Genomic DNA, 18,644 nt, shown 5'->3' with positions numbered 1-18,644 from the left:
AGACCCAACGCAGCCAAAAATAAATAAGTAAATTTATTTAAAAAAAAAAAAAAAAAAGGAATCCATTTGCACAAACTGCTTACCAGAGAGGAGGAAGCACATTGTAGTGTTGGGAAAAGGACCCTAAAGCTTGGGGCCCGGTCCCCGCTCTGCTTTTAATGGTCCCTGTGATCATGAGCAGTTGCTTCCTTGCTCTGGACTCAGTTTCCTCATGTTTAAATAAGAGCCCTGAATCAGACTCTCCACACACCTCCTTCTAGATCTGTTGTATTGTGGATCTAAAATATTTTGAGGGGACTTCCCTGGTGGCGCAGTGGTTAAGACTCTGCGCTCCCGATGCAGGGGGCCCGGGTTTGATCCCTGGTCAGGGAACTAGACCCCACATGCATGCCACAACTAAGAGTTTGCATGCCTCAACTAAGGAGCCCACCTGCTGCAACTGAGACCCAGCGCAACCAAATAAATAAGTAAATATTTTTTAAAAATTCTTAAAAAAATAAAAATAAAATAAAATATTTTGAGCAATATAGTTCATGACTTTGAAATACAGACATGAACTATATTGCTCAGAATATTTTAGATCCATAAATATTTTCCTTTGAATTATCTTTATATACCATATTGACTTTTTTTATTGTGGTAAAACATACATAACATAAAATTTAACATTTTAACCATTTTAAGTGTACAGTTCCTAGTATTAAGTATATTCACATTGTTGTGCAAACGTCCACCATCCGCTTCCAGACCTTTCACATCATCCCAAACTGAAACTCCCTTCCCATTAAACGCCAGCTCCCCACCCCTCCTGCCCCGGCTGCTGGCAGCCACCCTTCTCCTTTCTAGCGCTCTGAATATGACTGCTCGAGGGGCCTCCTATAAAGTGGAATCATACAGTATCTGTCCATTTGTGTCTGGCTTATTTCACTCAGCGCACTTTCAGGGTTTATTCATGTTAGTATGCTTCAGAATTTCCTTCTTTTTAAGGCTGAACAGTATTCCATCACACATATTACCACATTTTGACCATATTGACTTTTTTTTTAATAAATTTACTTATTTAGTTAGTTTTTAAATAACGTGATTTTTTTTTTTAACATCTACATTTCTTTCTATTCATTCATTCATTTATTTATTTATTTTTGGCTGCGTTGGGTCTTCGTTGCTGCACGCGGGTTTTCTCTAGCTGTGGCGAGCGGGGGCTACTCTTCGTTGCGGTGCATGGGCTTCTCATTTCGGTGGCTTCTCTTTGTTGCGGAGCACGGGCTCTAGGCGCACGGGCTTCAGTAGCTGTGGCAAGTTGTGGCACGCGGGCTCAGTAGTTGTGGAGCACGAGCTTAGTTGCTCTGCGGCAGGTGGGATCTTCCCGGACCAGGGCTCGAACGCATGTCCCCCTGCGTTGGCAGGTGGATTCTTAACCACTGCGCCACCAGGGAAGTCCCTAAAGACCTTTTTGAATCTCTTAACTACCCAACTGCTCACTTTTCTCTGTCTCATTAAGCTCTGGCCCGTCTTGATTTTTATGAGGCCATCCTTCCCACTGAGAGCTTGAAGCCTCTTCTGTCACCCAGTCAAAAGGGTCCTCCCTTTGTGCCACACAAAGAGACAGGCACAGCCATTCTCCACAGGGGTTTACAAGCATTGGCAGGGTCGCCAGGGTCCTGGAGATGGGGAGACCGAGCCAGCTCATGAAAGAAATGAATCAGTTAATGAAAAACAATATTGCCATAAACATCACACTTAATGGTCAAATATAGAAAGATTTTCTCTTGACATTAGGAACAAGACAGGGATGTCTGCTGTCACCATTTCTATCCCACATTGCCCTTGAAGTCCTAGCCAGAACAATAAGACAAAAAATAAAAGAAAGTTTTAAAGAAATAAAAGGTACACAGATTAGAATGGAAGAAACAAAACTGTCATTTTTCACATTTCACAGAGAACGTGATTGTGAATGACAATATCCAAAAGAATCTACAGACAAACTATTAGAATATAAATTTAGTAGGGGTGTGAGATATACGGTCAGTATTTAAATTATTTTTAATATTTGCATATAACAGCAACAAACAATTTAAAATGAAAAATTTTTAATGAAACCATATACAGTAGTGTTAGGAGACATTAAATAGCTAGGAATAAGTCTATTAAAAATGTGCTAAAAAAAATTAAAAAATAAAAAAAATGTGCTAGTCTTTTACACAGAAAATGATACAATATTAAGAGACATTAAAGAAGACCTTTAAAATGTCAGGAAAGCTCATGTTCATGTATTAAAGGACTCAGTATTTTTACTTATTTATTTATTTTTTTTGCGGTACGCGGGCCTCTCACTGTTGTGGCCTCTCCCATTGTGGAGCAACAGGCTCCGGACGCGCAGGCTCAGCGGCCATGGCTCACGGGCCCAGCCGCTCTGCGGCATGTGGGATCTTCCCGGACCGGGGCACGAACCCGTGTCCCCTGCATCGGCAGGTGGACTCTCAACTGCTGCGCCACCAGGGAAGCCCAGGACTCACTATTTTTAAAATGTCAATTCTTCCAACATTAATCTCTAGTTACAGTAAAATCCCAGTAGGAGTGGGGTGGATGTGGGTGTGAGTGGGAATTGATAAGTTGATTCTAAAAGTTGGATGGAAGTGCAGAGACCAAGAATAGCTAAAATAACTCTAAAGAAAGAGCAGAGAGTTGGAGGATTTAAACCTCAGGATACCAAGACTTATTTTAATGCTGAAGTAATTAAGCACACAGGGACAAATGGGCCAACAGAACAGAGTCAAGTTCAGAAATAGACCCACACATACATAGACACTTGATTTATAACAAAAACGGCACTAATTCAGTTGGGAAGGGATGGTCTTCTCAGTAAACAGTGCTGGGTAATTGAATATCCACGTGGAAAAAAAATTAATCTTGACCTTAACCACACACCACATAGGAAAGTCAGTTCCAGCAAGGATGTGGAGAAATTAGAACCCTCGTACACTGGAAATGGAAAATGCTGCAGCCATTTTGGGAAGCAGTTTGGCAGTTTCTCACAATGTTAAACGTAGAGTTCCCATGTAACCCAGCAATTCCACTCCTAGATAGAAACCCAAAAGAACTGGAAAAGTATGTTCACGCAAACACTTGTGCAGCGTTATTCATAATAGCCAAAAAGGAGAAACAACTCAAATGCCCATCAGTTGGTGAATGGATAAAGAAAATGGTTTAATCTTACAAGGGAATATTATTCAGCTCTAAATAGAAGTGAAATACTTACACATGCTACAACGTAGATGAACGTTGAGAACATTACGCTAAGTGAAGGAAGCCACAGACAAAAGGTCACATAACGTATGATTCCATTTATACGGAATGTCCAGAACAGGCAAATCCACAAGACAGAAAGTAGACTAATGGTTGGCAAGGGGTGGAGGAGAGGAGGAAAAGAGATGTGATCGCTAATGGGTATGGAATTTATTTGTGGTGTGTTGAGATGTCTGGAACTGAATGGTACACTTTTAAAAGGTGAACCTTATGGTATATTGTATCTCAGTTTTTAAAAAATCAATTCCAGGTGGATTATAGCTCTGAAAGTGAAAGATAAGACAACAAAACTTCTGGAAGATAATAAGAGAATATTTTTATGACTGTGGGCTAGGCAAAGATTCCTTAACAAAACATTAAAAGTACCAATCATAAAAGAAGAGATTATTTGGAGTACTTAAAATTAAGGACTTCTTTTTCTCGAAAGACAAGCCATAGTAGAGATGATATTTGCAATATATGTAGCGAAGTCCTCATATTCTAAGTATATACTTTAAAAAATCTATTAACATATCACTTATATGTGGAATCTTAAAAGGAAAAAAAAAAAACCAATTTCATAGAAACAGGGAATAGAATGTTAGTTGCCAGGGGCTGGGGGAAGGGGGAAATGGGGAGATGTAGGTCAAAGGGTACACAATTTCAGTTCGAAGATGAGTAAGTTCTAAGGACCTAATGTACAGCATGGTGACTGTAATTAATAATGTGGTATGATATACTTGAAATTTGCTGACAGTAGATCGTAAGCATTCTTACCACATACACAAAAGGAGAGTTAATTATCTTGATCTTGGTTATCATTGCACAATATATATGCATATCAAATAATCACCTTGTACACTTTAAGTATATGCAGTTAAAGTGTATTTGTCAGTTATTCCTCAATAAAGTTGAAAAAATTACTTTAAAAAACCCCTCAACAAATCAATTAGAAAAAGACGATCAACCAGTAGAAAAATGACAAAAGATTTGAATAGGCACTTCAGAAGGAGGCTCACCAAAAAAGCCAAAAAGCATATTAATCATCCAGGGAAATATAAATTAAAGTCACAATGATATTAGAATGGCTAAAATTAAAAAGGCCAACGATACCAAGTGTTGGTGAGGATGTGAAGCAACTGGAACTTTCATGCATCGCTGGTAGGAATGGAAATCAGCACAACCAAATTGGAAAACTATCTGGCAGCCTGTACTAAAGCTAAACATATGCTTACTCCTTGAACCGGCAGTTCTGCGTAGATGCCACCCCAGAGAAATAAGGGTGTATGGCCACCAAAGGCATATACAGGAATGTTCATAGCACGTTAATGAGCAGTAGACGAGTTCTGAGTGACAGAGGGCAGAAGAGTGGTCATCTTTGTTAGGAAGGAAGGGAGAGCGTTGACTGGAAGAGAACCTGAGGGAGCCTTCTGGGATGCAAGAAATGTCTCATATCCTTTTTTTTTTTTTTAATTTTTTTAAAATTGAAGTATAGTTGATTTACAATGTTGTATTAGTTTCTGGTGTACAGCAGAGTGATTCAGTTATATATATGTATATTCTTTTTCATACTCTTTTCCATTATAGGTTATTACAAGATATTGAATATAGTTCCCTGTGCTATATAGTAGAACATTATTGTTCATCTATTTTATATATAGTAGTGTGTATCTGCTAATCCCAAACTCCTAATTTATCCCCCTGCCCTTTCCCCTTTGGTAACCATAAGTTTGTTTTCTGTGTCCGTGAGTCTGATTCTGTTTTGTAAATAAGTTCATTTGTATCATTTCATTTAGATTCCAAATATAAGTGATCTCATATGGTATTTGTCTTTCTCTGTCTGACTCACTTCACTTAGTATGATAATCTCTAGGTCCATCCATGTTGCTGCAAATGGCATTATTTCATTCTTTTTATGGCTGAGTAGTATTCCATTTTGCGCGTGTGTGTGTGTGTGTGTGTGTGTGTGTGTGTGTGTGTGTGTGTGTGTGTGTTGGCCAAAAAGTTTGTTCGGGTTTTTCAGTAACATCTTATATGCCATGTCTCTTTATCCATTCTTCTGTCGATGGAGAAGTGTCCCATATCTTTAATGAGGCAATAGGTGTATACATATGTAATAGTTTATCAAGCTATGTACTTGGTCTTTGTGTAGTTTACTGTATGAAAGTTACACCTAAATTTTAAAAAAAAGAAAAGAGGAAAGAAACTAGGCATGTCCTCACCTTGGTCCATCCATTCTTCATATCTGGAACTGTCTCTTCTGTGTCACCTCATTGAAACTTAGCGTTGTATATATGGTCCTTTACCTTCTAGCAGTGGGCCTTTTATCTTGTCTACTCAAGGTTTCCATCACTGTGATAGTCATGATGACCCCCAAGAGTTGTAGGGGCTCTTTAAGAAGTAAACCCCTCAGAGCTTTCCACTGCTGGGTGATGACGCTTCCCAGGCATTGCATGCTGGCCAGATCTGCACCCCAGTAGCCCATCAAGAACATGAGCCACACCACCCCAAAATTTATCTCTGAGGCTCAAACAAATTTGGTGGATGGCCACCTCTTGCCCAATGCCTCATGCCTAAGGGGATGAACTTTCAGCTATTTTCAAAGATGAAAGCCAGCAGATTTTCATGATAAATGGGGCCTTTCACCTTCATTGCCCACAGACAGCTGCTAAGCCTATCAGACTAGCTCCCACCTTTTGTGACTGCATTACTTCCGGTAAAACCTGAGACGAAGATTTCCATCTGTACAGCTGTCTGGTGAGGACAAAATTTTATTGTGACTGGCCGGGAATTGAAAAAGTCCTATCTCTCAAACTATGGGAGACACTAGAGAGTTATGTCTGGCTCATTCAAAGCTCTTCCTGTCACTTAAGACTGTACAATTATTTATGCATATAATATATCTCTGGGAAATAGAAAGTACAGAAAAAACAGGAAGTATCCCCATAAGTTTTTAAATGATCATTGATCTTTTTTTTCCTGCTAGCAAATAATGCCAAGACGTGCCTTTGATTTTGACAAGGCTCTGAAATTTTGCTGTATGGAAGATAAAGTTGAATCCTCACTAGGCCTCAAATAACATAGTGTGGGGAAAAAAGAAGAAAAAGACATAGTTTCAGTTAATAAAAGTATAGAAAATAATGTCAAGAATATCAGCTTCCCACTCAGCTTAGTCAGATCTTAACATGTTCCCACATTTGCTTTAGATCTTTTTTATATAAAGTAAATCATTACAGTTATGGCTGAAGTCCCCCCTGGACCCTACCCTTCCTCTAGCCTCCCTACATGCCTAGAGGTAATCACTATTCTGATTTTGATTTTTATCATTCCCGTATATGTTTTGATATGTTACATGTGGATCTATTCACAAAAGATATATAATTTTGTTTTGCATATTTTTAAACTTTATACAAATGGTACTATACATATCATTCCCCACTTGCTTTTTTTTTTTTTTTTTTTTAAATGAAAGCTTCTTTCTTTCTTTCTTTCTTTCTTTTTGGCTGTGTTGGGTCTTCGTTTCTGTGTGAGGGCTTTCTCTAGTTGCAGTGAGCGGGGGGACCACTCTTCATCGCGGTGCGCGGGCCTCTCACTGTCGCGGCCTCTCATTGCGGACCACAAGCTCCAGATGCGCAGGCTCAGTAATTGTGGCTCACAGGCCTAGTTGCTCCGCGGCATTTGGGATCTTCCCAGACCAGGGCTCGAACCCGTGTCCCCTGCATTGGCAGGCAGATTCTCAACCACTGTGCCACCAGGGAAGCCCCCCACTTGCTTTTTTTGCCCAACATAATGTTTTCTGAGATTTATCTATGTTGTTATAGGTTGTTTGAGTTCACTCATTTTAACTAAAATATCATATTCCATTGCATGAATATGCCACCATTTGTTTATCCATTCTACCGTTGATGAGCATTTAGGTTGTTTCCAGTCTTCTGCTTTTACAAACAGTGGATGCAGGGAACCGTTTTTTTTTGTTGTTGTTTTTTTACATAGGCAAGAATTTCTCTAAAGGACATGAGTGCTGTGTTATGGGTCATGCACAATATGTAGCCTTTTCAGATTGGCCTTTTCTGATCTCTTTTTTTTTTTTTTTTTTTTTTTTTATTGCGGTACGCGGGCCTCTCACTGTTGTGGCCTCTCCCGTTGCGGAGCACAGGCTCCGGACGCGCAGGCTCAGCGGCCATGGCTCACGGGCCCAGCCGCTCCGCGGCATGTGGGATCCTCCCGGACCGGGGCACGAACCCGTGTCCCCTGCATCGGCAGGCGGACTCTCAACCACTGCGCCACCAGGGAAGCCCTGGCCTTTTCACTTAGTCATGTGCATTTAAGTTTCCTTCATATCTTTTTTTTTTTGTGGCTGCGTTGGGTCTTTGTTGCTGCGCGCTGGCTTTCTCTAGTTGCGGCGAGTGGGGGCTACTCTTCCTTGTAGTGCGTGGGCTTCTCATTGCGGTGGCTTCTCTTGTTGCGGAGCACGGGCTTTAGGCGCGTGGGCCTCAGTAGTTGTGGCGCAGGCTCAGTGGTTGTGGCTGGTGGGCTCTGGAGCACAGGCTCAGTGGTTGTGGCGCATGGGCTTAGTTGTCCCTAAGATTCCTTCATATCTTGATAGCTCATTTCTTTTTAACACTAAGTAATAATCCATTGTCTGGGTGTGCCACAGTTTCTCCATTCAGCTACTGAAGGTTATCTTGTTTGCTTCCAAGTTTTGGCAATTATGAATAAAGCTGTTAAAAACATCCATGTACAGGTTTTTGTGTGAACATAAGTTTTCAATTCTAGACAAATAACGAGTAGCATGATTGCTAGATTGTATGGTTAGAGTATGTTTAGTTTTAATATAAGAAGCCACCAAACTGTCTTCCAAAGTGGCTGTAACATTTTGCATTTCCACCAGCAACTAATGAGAGTTCTGTTGCTCTACATCCTCACCAGCATTTGATGTTGTCAGTGTTCCAGATTTTAGCCATTCTAATAGATGTATAGTGGTATCTCGTTGCTGTTTTAATTTGCATTTCCCTGATGACAAATGATATGGAGCATCTTTTCAAATGCTTATTTGTCATCTATATATCTTCTTTGGTGAGGTATCTGTTAAGCTCTTGGGCCCATTTTTTAGTTGGGTTGTTTGTTTTCTTATTGTTGAGTTTTTCTTAAAAAGCTTTGTATATTTTAGATAACAGTCCTTTATAAGGTGTATCTTTTGCAAATATTTTCTCCCAGTCTGTGGCTTGTCTTCTCATTCCCTTGACATTGTCTTTTGGATAGCAAAAGTTTTTCATTTTAATGAAGTCCAGTTTATCATTTATTTCTTTCACAGATCATATCTTTGGTGTTATATCTAAAAAGTCATCACCATACCCAAGGTCATCTAGGTTTTCTCCTATGTTATCTTCAAGGAGTTTTATAGTTTTGTGTTTTACATTTAGGTCTGTAATCCATTTTGATTTAGTTTTTGTGAAGGGTGTAAGGTCTGTGTCTAGATTCCCTTTTATTTTTATTTTTTGAACATAGATGTCCAGCTGTTCCAGCACCATTTGTTGGAAAGACTGTCTTTGTTCCATTGAATTGCCTTTGCTCCTTTGTGAATGACCAGTTGACTATATTTGTGTGGATTTGTTTCTGGGCTTTTTCTTCTCAGTTGATCTATTTGTCTATTCTTTCACCAGTACTAAACTGTCTTGATTAGTATAGCTTTATTTTATTTTATATTTATTTATTTATTTGGCTGCACTTGGTCTTAGTTGTGGCACACAGGATCTTCGTTGCCATGTGCGGGATCTTCATTGCAGCATGCAGGATCTTTAGTTGTGGCATGCGGGATCTTTTAGTTGTGGCATGTGGGCTCTTAGTTGTGGCATGCGGGATCTAGTTCCCTGACCAGGGATCGAACCCAGGCCCCCTGCATTGGGAGTGTGGAGTCTTAACCACTGGACCACCAGGGAAGTCCCTACTGTAGCTTTATTATAAGTCTGGAAGTTGGGTAGGATCAGTCCTCCAACTTTGTTCTTCTCCTTTAATATGCGTTCGCTATTCTGGGTCTTTTGCCTCTCCATATAAACTTCAGAATCAGTCTGTTTCAATATCTCACCATTTTTTGAGAGCAATATTTCCCTCTGTGTTATCCCAAGTAAAACATTGATGGCTTCTCCAAATTTTTGTACCACTGTCAAAATTATAATCACCATGTCCATTAAGTTAATGGTGTTTCTCATTAATGAGTTTGTCTTATCTTTAGTCGTTAATTCTCCTGTCCATAGCAAAGTACAGGGAGAATGAGAGAATTCAGGGTGTCCTAGGGCCTGAAGGGATACCATTCCACCCCTGCTTGATATAATTATGAAAAGCTTCCTGAGAGGAGCAGGCAGTGGTAGATACAGCAAGCCCTGTCCTGAACATAAGATTGACCATCAGAGTTGCAGTAGTGAGACTGTCACCCTACTGCTACCTTTGTCTGGTTGGTGGGCATGTGATTCCGTTCTCCTACACTGTCTGAACAGGCCAGTGTATATATGCCATTTCTGTGCCTGCAGTTGGTGGGCAATCAGGAAAGCTGATGGCCTTCCAAATAATTGGCATCCAAGAGAACCAAAAAAAAAAAAGAAAAAAGAAAGAAAAAGACAGTTTGTTGCCAAGATACTGATGTTAAAATTTGATTTAATCTTCTACATCCTCACTAGTATCCAGAGAAATCCAAAATCGAGCAGTGCGGAATTACCATTTTTTGCCTGTTGAATACGCAAAATTTTTATGGCAGTTTTCAGTGCTGATGTGGGTGCGGTCTGCACTATGTAAATAGGTACATTCCATTCAGAAAGCAGTTCAGGATATGTAAGAGGAGCCTTCCAAATGTCCTTATCCTTTGATCTGTCCCAAAGACTGTCTCCTAAGGAAATGCCACTGATAGACCTAGAATTATATCTACACAGCTGTTCATTACAGTATTCGTTATTTATAATAATAAAAATCTAGAAACAAAGTGTAGGGGAATGATTAAAAATATTAAAGTTACACACACACACACACACACACACACACACCATAGAGCACTGTATAGCCATTAAAAATCATGATTTTTTTTAAAGACTGCCAAGATGGGAAAATAGAATTCAAAAAACTTCATGTATTAAGTGGAAAAACCAGGTTGTAAAACTGTCTATACAGTATAACTCTAGCATGTTATACACACACACAAGCTGGTGGGAATGATACCACACTGAACTGTGACATCTTATTATTTTTTCCTGGGTCATAGTAATTATAACTCATGTTTTTCCTTTTATGTTTGTTCATTCGTTCATGAGAACGTATTACATTTAAAATCAGGAAAATGTTATTTATCAGTGTGCGTACACCAGGTATCGTGTCCCTGTGAAGTGGCTGGTTCTATTCTGCTCTCTTCCCTCAGCTGCTGCTGGACACCCACTCCCTGAAGATGGTCCTGCTCGATCTGCCTTCCATCGGCTCTCAGGTGGTGAGGAAAGCCCCAGCCAGTTACACAAAGATCGTGGTGAAAGGCATGACCCGAGCGGAGATGATCCTCAAGGTGGGGCTTGTGTCTTCCTCGGGGTTTCGGTTAAAGGGCCTGGTTATCTGATTATTTATTCCAAGGAGTACTGCGTACTAGTCTTTGAAAGCACAGGTTAGGACCTATGCCCATCAGTCCTAAAAGATTGTCCACATTCTTTGGCTGAACCAGACTTTGGCTTCATCAGATATTGTTGAAAGTCAGTGCACTGTCACTGGGGGGTCAGTAATTCTATCTGACAAATGAATTCTTCATCATAGTGGGATTCTCTTGTAATAAGATTTGACCAAGATTGGAGGTTGGGTGGCGTTGTCACTGTGGATCAGCGTCTAAGTCAGGGATCTCTCTGCTTCTTAGCAGGAATTTCTGGCCCAGCTATCAGTTACTCAGGTCCACGTAAGCCTCTTTGGCGCTCTGAACTCTGCCACTTTATAGGAACTCTGAACAGATGTTGCGTAACTGATTCTAATCAGCAAATGGGTTTTCTAAAGCCCCATTTAATAAACTATACATGGGGTGATGGTGCTGAGAACGTCGGAAGCCTTGAGCTCCTGCATATGATTTCCATCTGGATGTGTCAAGGGGAAAGGGGGCCTACTGGGGAGGGGAGAGAAGGCTGAAGAAAAAATGGAACTGTCAGGGGATGCTCTTAGAAGGCCAGGGCCTGCAGGCCCTTCAGGTCTGTCTTCAAACAGAATGACTCAAATGATGGAGGAGTGAAAAGTAGCGACAGGCCCTGACATGGGTGGGACCAGGTGAGGGGCCCACACAGACCTCAGGCTTTGGCCTGAAGAAACTGGAAGCAGGCTAATCCATTTCTTCCCTAGCTGGTTTACTCACCAGGGTGGAGAGCAGGGTTTAGAGAGAATTTCTGAGTGAATACTCCTTACCAGTCTGAGTCATATTCTCAGAAATTCAAAACAAAACCAGTCTGCTGGCCCGCGCGCCACAACTAGAGAGACGCCTGTGCGTCGCAACGAAAGATCCTGCGTGCCGCAGCTAAGACCCGACGCAGCCAAATAGATAACTTAATTAAATAATTTTTAAAAATTAAAAAACAAAAGAAAATTGAAGCAATGGTTGCCTCTGGAGAAAAAAAAAACAGTCTGCTGGAGGAAGGAAATCAGACGCCACACTGAGAACCAAATGGCAGTGAATGTGGGGGTTGCGATGCCATTGCTTTCCTGCTGTTGGTACATGAATTGGATGTAGTTAAATGAAGTTCCAGATTTGAAGTCTTGAGAAGAGTGAGGCTGTTCTAGGGTTTTGTTTTTGAGAAAATGCACTTAATCCAGTGCCTTTTGAGGCCATCCTTCGGGAACAGTGATACATCAGGACAGAAGGAGCAGGTACCACGAACCTACGAAATGTCTCAAACAGGGGACCCTGCCGCAGAGTGTTTCCCGTGGTCCTGCGACTCCCCCCAGGCCCTCTGAGTTAGAACCTTCAGAGGAGGGACATAGGAAGGTGTACTTAAGAAGCAATCCAGGTTACATTTATGATTTAGGAAACTTAGGAAGCATGGCTCTAACTGAGTGTCGAGATGAAACAGGCTGTCAGGACATTCTGGGTTTGCAGCTGCTGCCGCCTAAGGAGATCGTGCAGAGTCCGTTTTGTGATCGGCCTGCAAGTGAGGAAAGATAATCCTCGGCCTCCGATCATGAGTGTTCCCGGCAGGCCTACTCTCGCCTCTCTCCCTTGGTAGGTCGTGATGGCCCCTCACGAGCCGTTGGTGGTGTTTGTGGACAACTACATCAAACTCCTGACGGACTGCAACACAGAAACCTTCCAGAAGATCCTGGACATGAAGGTTGGCTCCGCGTTTTGTTTTGTCCCCGGGCGCCTTCTTCTCACGCTCGGTGGTTAACTGGGGGATGGGATATGGGCCCCCGGGAGCTATCTCAAAGTGCCCGTGCCTGGCCCGGGCTGCACACCCAACTCTCAGAAGCCTTTTAAGGAGGAGGAGGAACCGGGGCCTGTGAATGTCCCCGTTCTGATGGCACCCTGGCGCCCAGCAGAGAGCCAGGCTCAGCGGGACTGCAGTGGAGAGGAGGCTACCCTCGCGCATCCTGCTGCCTGACCTCCGCCCTCTCAGCCCCTTCTCCCTCCTCTCCTATTGCCTCTTCCTCTGATTCTCTCCCAGGCTGCTACCCAGGGCTGGTATCTCCCTGAAGAAAGCCTTAATCCTCAGCCCAGTGAATACCAGCTACTGCGCTTGCCCTCGGGCCCTTCGGGCCAGAGCTGACGTCACCCTCCTTTCTCTCTCCACCTCAGGGGCTGAAAAGGAGCGAGCAGAGCAGCATGCTGGATCTCTTCCGCCAGAGGCTCCCCACCCCGCCCTCAGGGCCCGAAGGCTCCAGCTCTCTGTCCCTCCTGGCTCCAACTCCAGAACAGGAGTCATCTCGCATCCGCAAACTGGAGAAACTAATTAAAAAGAGACTGTAGGAGCGTCCAAGGGGCACTTTTCTCCCAGCCAGTGACACACCCCCCACCAGCACCCACATCCCCGGAAGCCCCCCACCTCTCCTGTGCTTCCCCGACTCTCAGATCATCAGTCTTGAAACTTGCTGGGGCATTTGGGTCATTCACATGTTTCTCCCATGTCCTGTCTTAATTCCTGTCCTAATCGGAGAAGACGGGTAACAGCCAGATTATAAAAAGGCAGTTGAGATGGTCCCTGATTCCTGCAGCAGAGGTAGCTGGGGGTGAAGGTTCCGTGTGCTTCACTTGCTGGTCCCGGGCTGCCCCCGACTGGTCCAGTTGTCGCTGACTCTGTAGCCTCACCCCCGCAGTCACACCCTCTGGCATGTGGTCCTGTTCCTTTCCATGCTTCTATCCCAGCACCGTGGGTGAGAAAGCCTGGAACTCACCCCTTCCTCCACATGCAGCTGTGTGAGATTCCCTCTGCGGCCGGACCGTTAAGAGATGTCGCCTGGGCTTGGCTCTAGGGCCCAAGTTATGAAGTGGAAGATTACAGGTGTGATGGAAGAAAGAGGTGTGGCCTTTAGCTAAGCCCTAGTAGGGAAAGCTGGCTAAATAAGAAAAGCGCTGGAAGGGCAGGGAAGGGGCTAGGGGGGCACGTGGGCAGCTCAGTCGATAGATTTCACTCTGCCCAGATAGCCATGGTGTGGCTCTGGTAAGGTTATCCAACCCGAGCTAATTGAGGTTAACATTCTCTTCCCACTCTTGAAAGAAGGGATGATGGGCCCATCTCCAAACAGCCACTTCAGCCATCTGTCCTCGGCCTGGGAGCTGGAAACCCAGTGGACTCCCACACCTGGTTCTTGTCACTCTCAGTGTTTACAGATCCACACTCCTCTTTGTGTTTCATCATGAGGAGTCATTTTCTGGAAGTCTCCATAATGGCATTGAGATGTCAAGCTGCCGTTTTGCACCCCGGGTGGTGGTCGCAGCCAGGGAAGTTGCTTTCTTGATTTATTACACTGTCAGTAAGCTCCCAGGAGCCAGCAGAAGTCAGTAGGAGTTACGTTAAGTGTCTCGTTGATGGGCGCTGCATGCCCTGTGTGCGTCCCGTACAGACAGAGCATGTTTCTCATCTGGGGGGTCTGCATCGGAATCACCTGGGGCTCTTTTTTTTTTTTTTTACAAGTACAGATGTATGGAGATTGTGAATCAGTGAAGTCTGGAGTGGGGCCCAGCATCTAGGTTTAAAAGTTCCATACGTGATTATAACGCTTACTTCTTGTGAAGAACCATTGTAACAGAAATTTGCTTTATTGAAGGGTTCCTATTGCACATTTTCATAACTGTATATCCTTTCTGACTCTAAGCAAGTGTAATTACTGTATAACTGAGCTGGTACCCAAATGGTAAAGGTTTTTCTTTTTGCTGATAGCCAGCAGCTTGAGTTTTGAATTTGTGTTGGTGGTAGGGACCATGGCAGAAATCATGCTGTCCCCATACTGACTAGGATTCTTCTTGTTTTGATGATCAAGCCCCAAACAGAAGGTTTATTTATTACTGTCACTTTGAAATAATATATATAAAGGAGCACTCATTGATTAAAAACAGTAGCTAACAACTCTGTTATTCAGTTAAATTATATAGATACTGTACCGGTTCCTTCCCTCCGCTTTCTCTAGCCCCTTAAAAAAAAAAAAAACTTAAAGTCACCTTATGTGGTTAAAATAAATATTCGTAATTTATAATTGATAAAGAGTTCACTGCTGTTTTTACTCTGGACAGACTTCCTGATTGCTCGTTAGAGGTGCCCAGGCTGGAGAAAGTTCTGTTTGGATCATAACAGGGAAACGGGAACCACCATGGACGGGGTGTTTTGACCTCTAAATTCAGTTCTGGAATTGAAGCTGTTGCCACGCCTCCCTCTCTTGAAGAACAAAGACCCAGTACCTGGGGCTTTCCCAGGAAAGGGCACCGACTTTCTCATGCCTCGGGCAGCTCCTCGGTGCAGGTGGAACAGGACCGAAAGCAGACGTCCAAGGACCAATGTAAGAGTGACGGGCAGGCAGGGCGAGCGAGCAGGGGATGCAGGGGACGCGACACCAGCCCATCCTGAATTGCCATTGGACAGGGAGTCCTGGTCCCCCGTTTACAGAACGCTAGGGAAAATGCCACAAGTTCACAGCTGGAAATGTAATTCCTCTCTCTAGGAAGAGAAATCTCCAAAATAACCAACTTGCTTGAGCGTGAAAGCAAGTGTTTCACACTTCTTGTCTCCTCCAAGTCAGATTGCTAAAAATAAAATCCTTAGAACTGTGTTGGGCCATTTAAACAATAGCCTTGGAAACATGGACACATGAAAAGCTGGCGTGCAGAAAGAGTACTGTTAGGTTTTACACAGTAAAGAAACTCTTCCAGTCTCTTTCTAGTATTTATCAAAATAGATAAGCCCCCTGGACCCTCAAGGTATCGATTCCTGAAAATAAAGGGATTGCTTTTCTGTGTAAATATCATTCATTTTCCCCCATCTGGAAGTGATTTCGTGGCGCATATCGCAGCATAAAATACTACAGTTAATTAAAGCATTACTGGATGTCATTTGCTAGGATGTATTTCCTCACTGTTGACAGAAAACAGAACAGGCTATGGGAAAGAATTAGCGAGCCCGTGAAGCCCGGGCTCCCCTCTCAGCATCTGCCCTTCTGCCTGGTGAAGATGTGCCCATTCCCTGACAGCACGAAACCAGAATGTGATGTTCCTCAGCGAGGTCCCGGCATGTCCAGCGGTGGTGGAAACCCTCTGTAAATAGGTATAAAGCGTTCTGCTTCTGATATGGAATCCTCCCCGTGCTCCGAATTTCTACCCCGTTGACTTTCCCTTCTCCACCCCCCGGCTCCAATCACAGCCTGCTTCTCCATGTGACTGCCAGAGGCCTTGTGTCCTGTGCACAGTAAGTCAATCCGGTTTCCTTAATAGCTGGGTGGGCATTTTGCAGCGAACCTCTGGGGAAGTCTGATGTTCCCCTCAGCCCTGGAAAGTCTGCGGCAGCACTTCCATTAGGTTGGCTTCAAGATCATTCCCTAGTTTCCATTCTTTATTTTCACCAGCTCACCACTTCGGTAGGGTAGCCAGAAATCCATCTGATGAGAAAAGAAACATTTCCGTACACCCCACCCAGAAGAACGCTGCCAGACGATTGACCCACCAGGTTCTCTTCCTTCTCACATACATAACCAGGTAAGTAGAGGGATATAAAGAATGTGTCCGTTTGAAACAAAAGCAGTTTTCAGAATCCATGAAAGGGGGCGGGGGGTGCGTATAATTACCAGGGCGGTGAAGGTCACACAAGAGCCAGCTGTGCACACGCGCTGTCAGCCACGAGGCCGTGTGAAATGTGACCTGCTCCTTACCACTCGCCAGGCCTGAGCCCCAAGTGGGTGGCCACAGCGCTTGCTCTGTCCCTGGGCTCACTTGGACAGGATGGCCATGTGATGACACAGCCTGCTGCTGGGTGCAGGCCGCATCTGAAGCAAGCACCGGAATATGGAGCCTTTGCCTTTTTAGGTCTGCTGCCTGGGATATCCAGCTTACTCAAGCGTTTTAAAAGACTCTCCATCCTCTGTTCCCCTTGCCCCGGCAGCTGCTATTTCCGTAACATTTAGGGATAAACCTGCAGACACTGAGAAAAGAGCTTCCTCCCTCCCCGGTGGTGTTGGCTGGGCTGCCTGTTACGGAAAATGTGGCACATTTCCTCTGAATGCAAATTAGAAGGATTGCCAAAGGCTGCTTTCCAAAAAACATGTCTTTAGAAATGGTGTCTGGTGTCCACAGAACCGATTTCAACTGGCCAGTCGTGGCAGGGACAAAATTCTTGCCTGCACTCTTTTTTTTTTTTTTGACCTTCAATGCCCAGAAAATGCTAAGCGAGATTATGTTGGGACAGGCTGACCTAACAGGGAAGCCAGAAATTCACCAGCTATTCGGATTACTTCACAGTTGCCTTTCAAAGATGATTCCCAAGGCCAGCGGAATCCCTATAATCAGCTGAAAAGTACCCGCCTGGCTCTTCCAATCCCCTTTGGGGATATCGATACAGAGAATGCTGGGCGATAAGAGTGATACAGAGGAAAAGCTGTGTAAATTCTTTGTCCCCCTAAGAATGCTTATCACTTAATCTGAGAGCTCTGGTAGCCTCTGCTCAGCAATCAGATAGAATTTGCATAATCGCTGGTGCCTCCTCCTGTTTGGGGTAATTCTTCAACACCTGAGAAATTAAGAACAGCTTCTCAACATAACTTCCCTTTACTTCTGGGGCCATGAAAAGCATTTACCAAGTAGGCTGCAACTTTCAGGGGCACCAGGTGAAATGGTGGAGAGAAACTCCAGCTTCTGCTTGGTTGCTTTGTGCTGATGGAAAAGGAAGGCCCTTCTCAAGCAGAGGGGAAGCGCACCACCTGCTAAAGAGACCGCATTCCAAGGAATTCTTCACTAAAGTCCTGCGATTGGCCTGGGGCAGCCGCGGAAGCGCTTTAGCAGGCAAATGGAAAAATGGCCAATGTTGTGTAAAGAAAACATGAGTGCACACACAGAGACACCCCCCTCCCCCAGCCTCATACCCACTCCCTGCTGCAACCCTGGCACTGCTCTCAACGGATCCCAAGTGTCGGCCCCTCGGCTGGCTGGCTTGCTCAGTCGTCAGAGAAGGGCGCTAATGGGCCTTATGGTCCCCGTGGATTAAGCCCTGGGCCATAGTTGCAGCCCAGCTACTGTCTGGCATGCAAGTAATACCTGATTGTGAGCGGGCCTGAGAGATCCAGGCCATTCCATGCTATTGGGTGGGGAGGGAACTGAGTATTTACTGCCTCCTGGGTAGTTAAGAGACCTCACTGGATCAAAACCCCTGTTAAGTGGGTATGATTTTATGGATGTGGACCTGGAAGCCTGGGGGGCAAATGATGTGCCCAAGGCTGTGCGTGGCAGAGCCAGGATTGGTGTCATCCATGCTCTTTGCACTTCACAAGTGGTTTTCAAATTTATGAGACCCAACTTTACATGGGACTCTCTACGAATAGATAAAAGTATTTTATTAATATATTTTGTGAGTTCAAGTATCTTTCAAAGCAAATCAGTGAGAACACTGAAACTGTTTCAGTTAAATAGAAAGCATTGCAAAGCTAAGGTTATGGGTGGCAGTCGATATGTATCAACCCCAGCATCCAGTTTATTTCTGTGTTTTGCTTTGGTTGCATAGAATAGAGAAATCTTGACTTAATCCAGCTAAGAATTTGCAAAGAGCATCAGCTTTGTTTTAAACAAGCCGTCCTCCCAATCCCAGATACTCTTTGGTTACCCAGATGTGACAAGGACTCTTTATCCTGAGGTCTACATGGACAGAACAGCCCTGACAGTGCAGGTT

The 18,644-nt window shown here is 43.8% G+C and overlaps 1 protein-coding gene across 2 annotated transcripts in view; it reads left to right on the top strand.

Annotated features, from left to right (window-relative positions):
• The window catches only part of VPS53 (VPS53 subunit of GARP complex), a 138,795-nt gene extending 124,133 nt beyond the window's left edge, over positions 1-14,662 (top strand). For both annotated transcript variants that reach the window (XM_089900652.1, XM_022596139.3), the window contains 3 exons: positions 10,688-10,825; positions 12,513-12,617; positions 13,082-14,662. In XM_089900652.1, coding sequence (XP_089756778.1) covers positions 10,688-10,825; positions 12,513-12,617; positions 13,082-13,252 — 414 coding nt within the window. In that variant the 3' untranslated portion in view covers positions 13,253-14,662. The remainder of the gene's footprint in view (positions 1-10,687; positions 10,826-12,512; positions 12,618-13,081) is intronic.
• Positions 14,663-18,644: the final 3,982 nt, after the last annotated feature.

Source organism: Delphinapterus leucas, chromosome 19 (assembly GCF_059928025.1).
Source record: "Delphinapterus leucas isolate spDelLeu-1000000601 "Yukka" chromosome 19, BTC_Dleu_Yukka2, whole genome shotgun sequence".
Lineage (NCBI taxonomy): Eukaryota > Metazoa > Chordata > Mammalia > Artiodactyla > Monodontidae > Delphinapterus > Delphinapterus leucas.
This window is presented reverse-complemented; position numbering and strand designations above follow the sequence as displayed.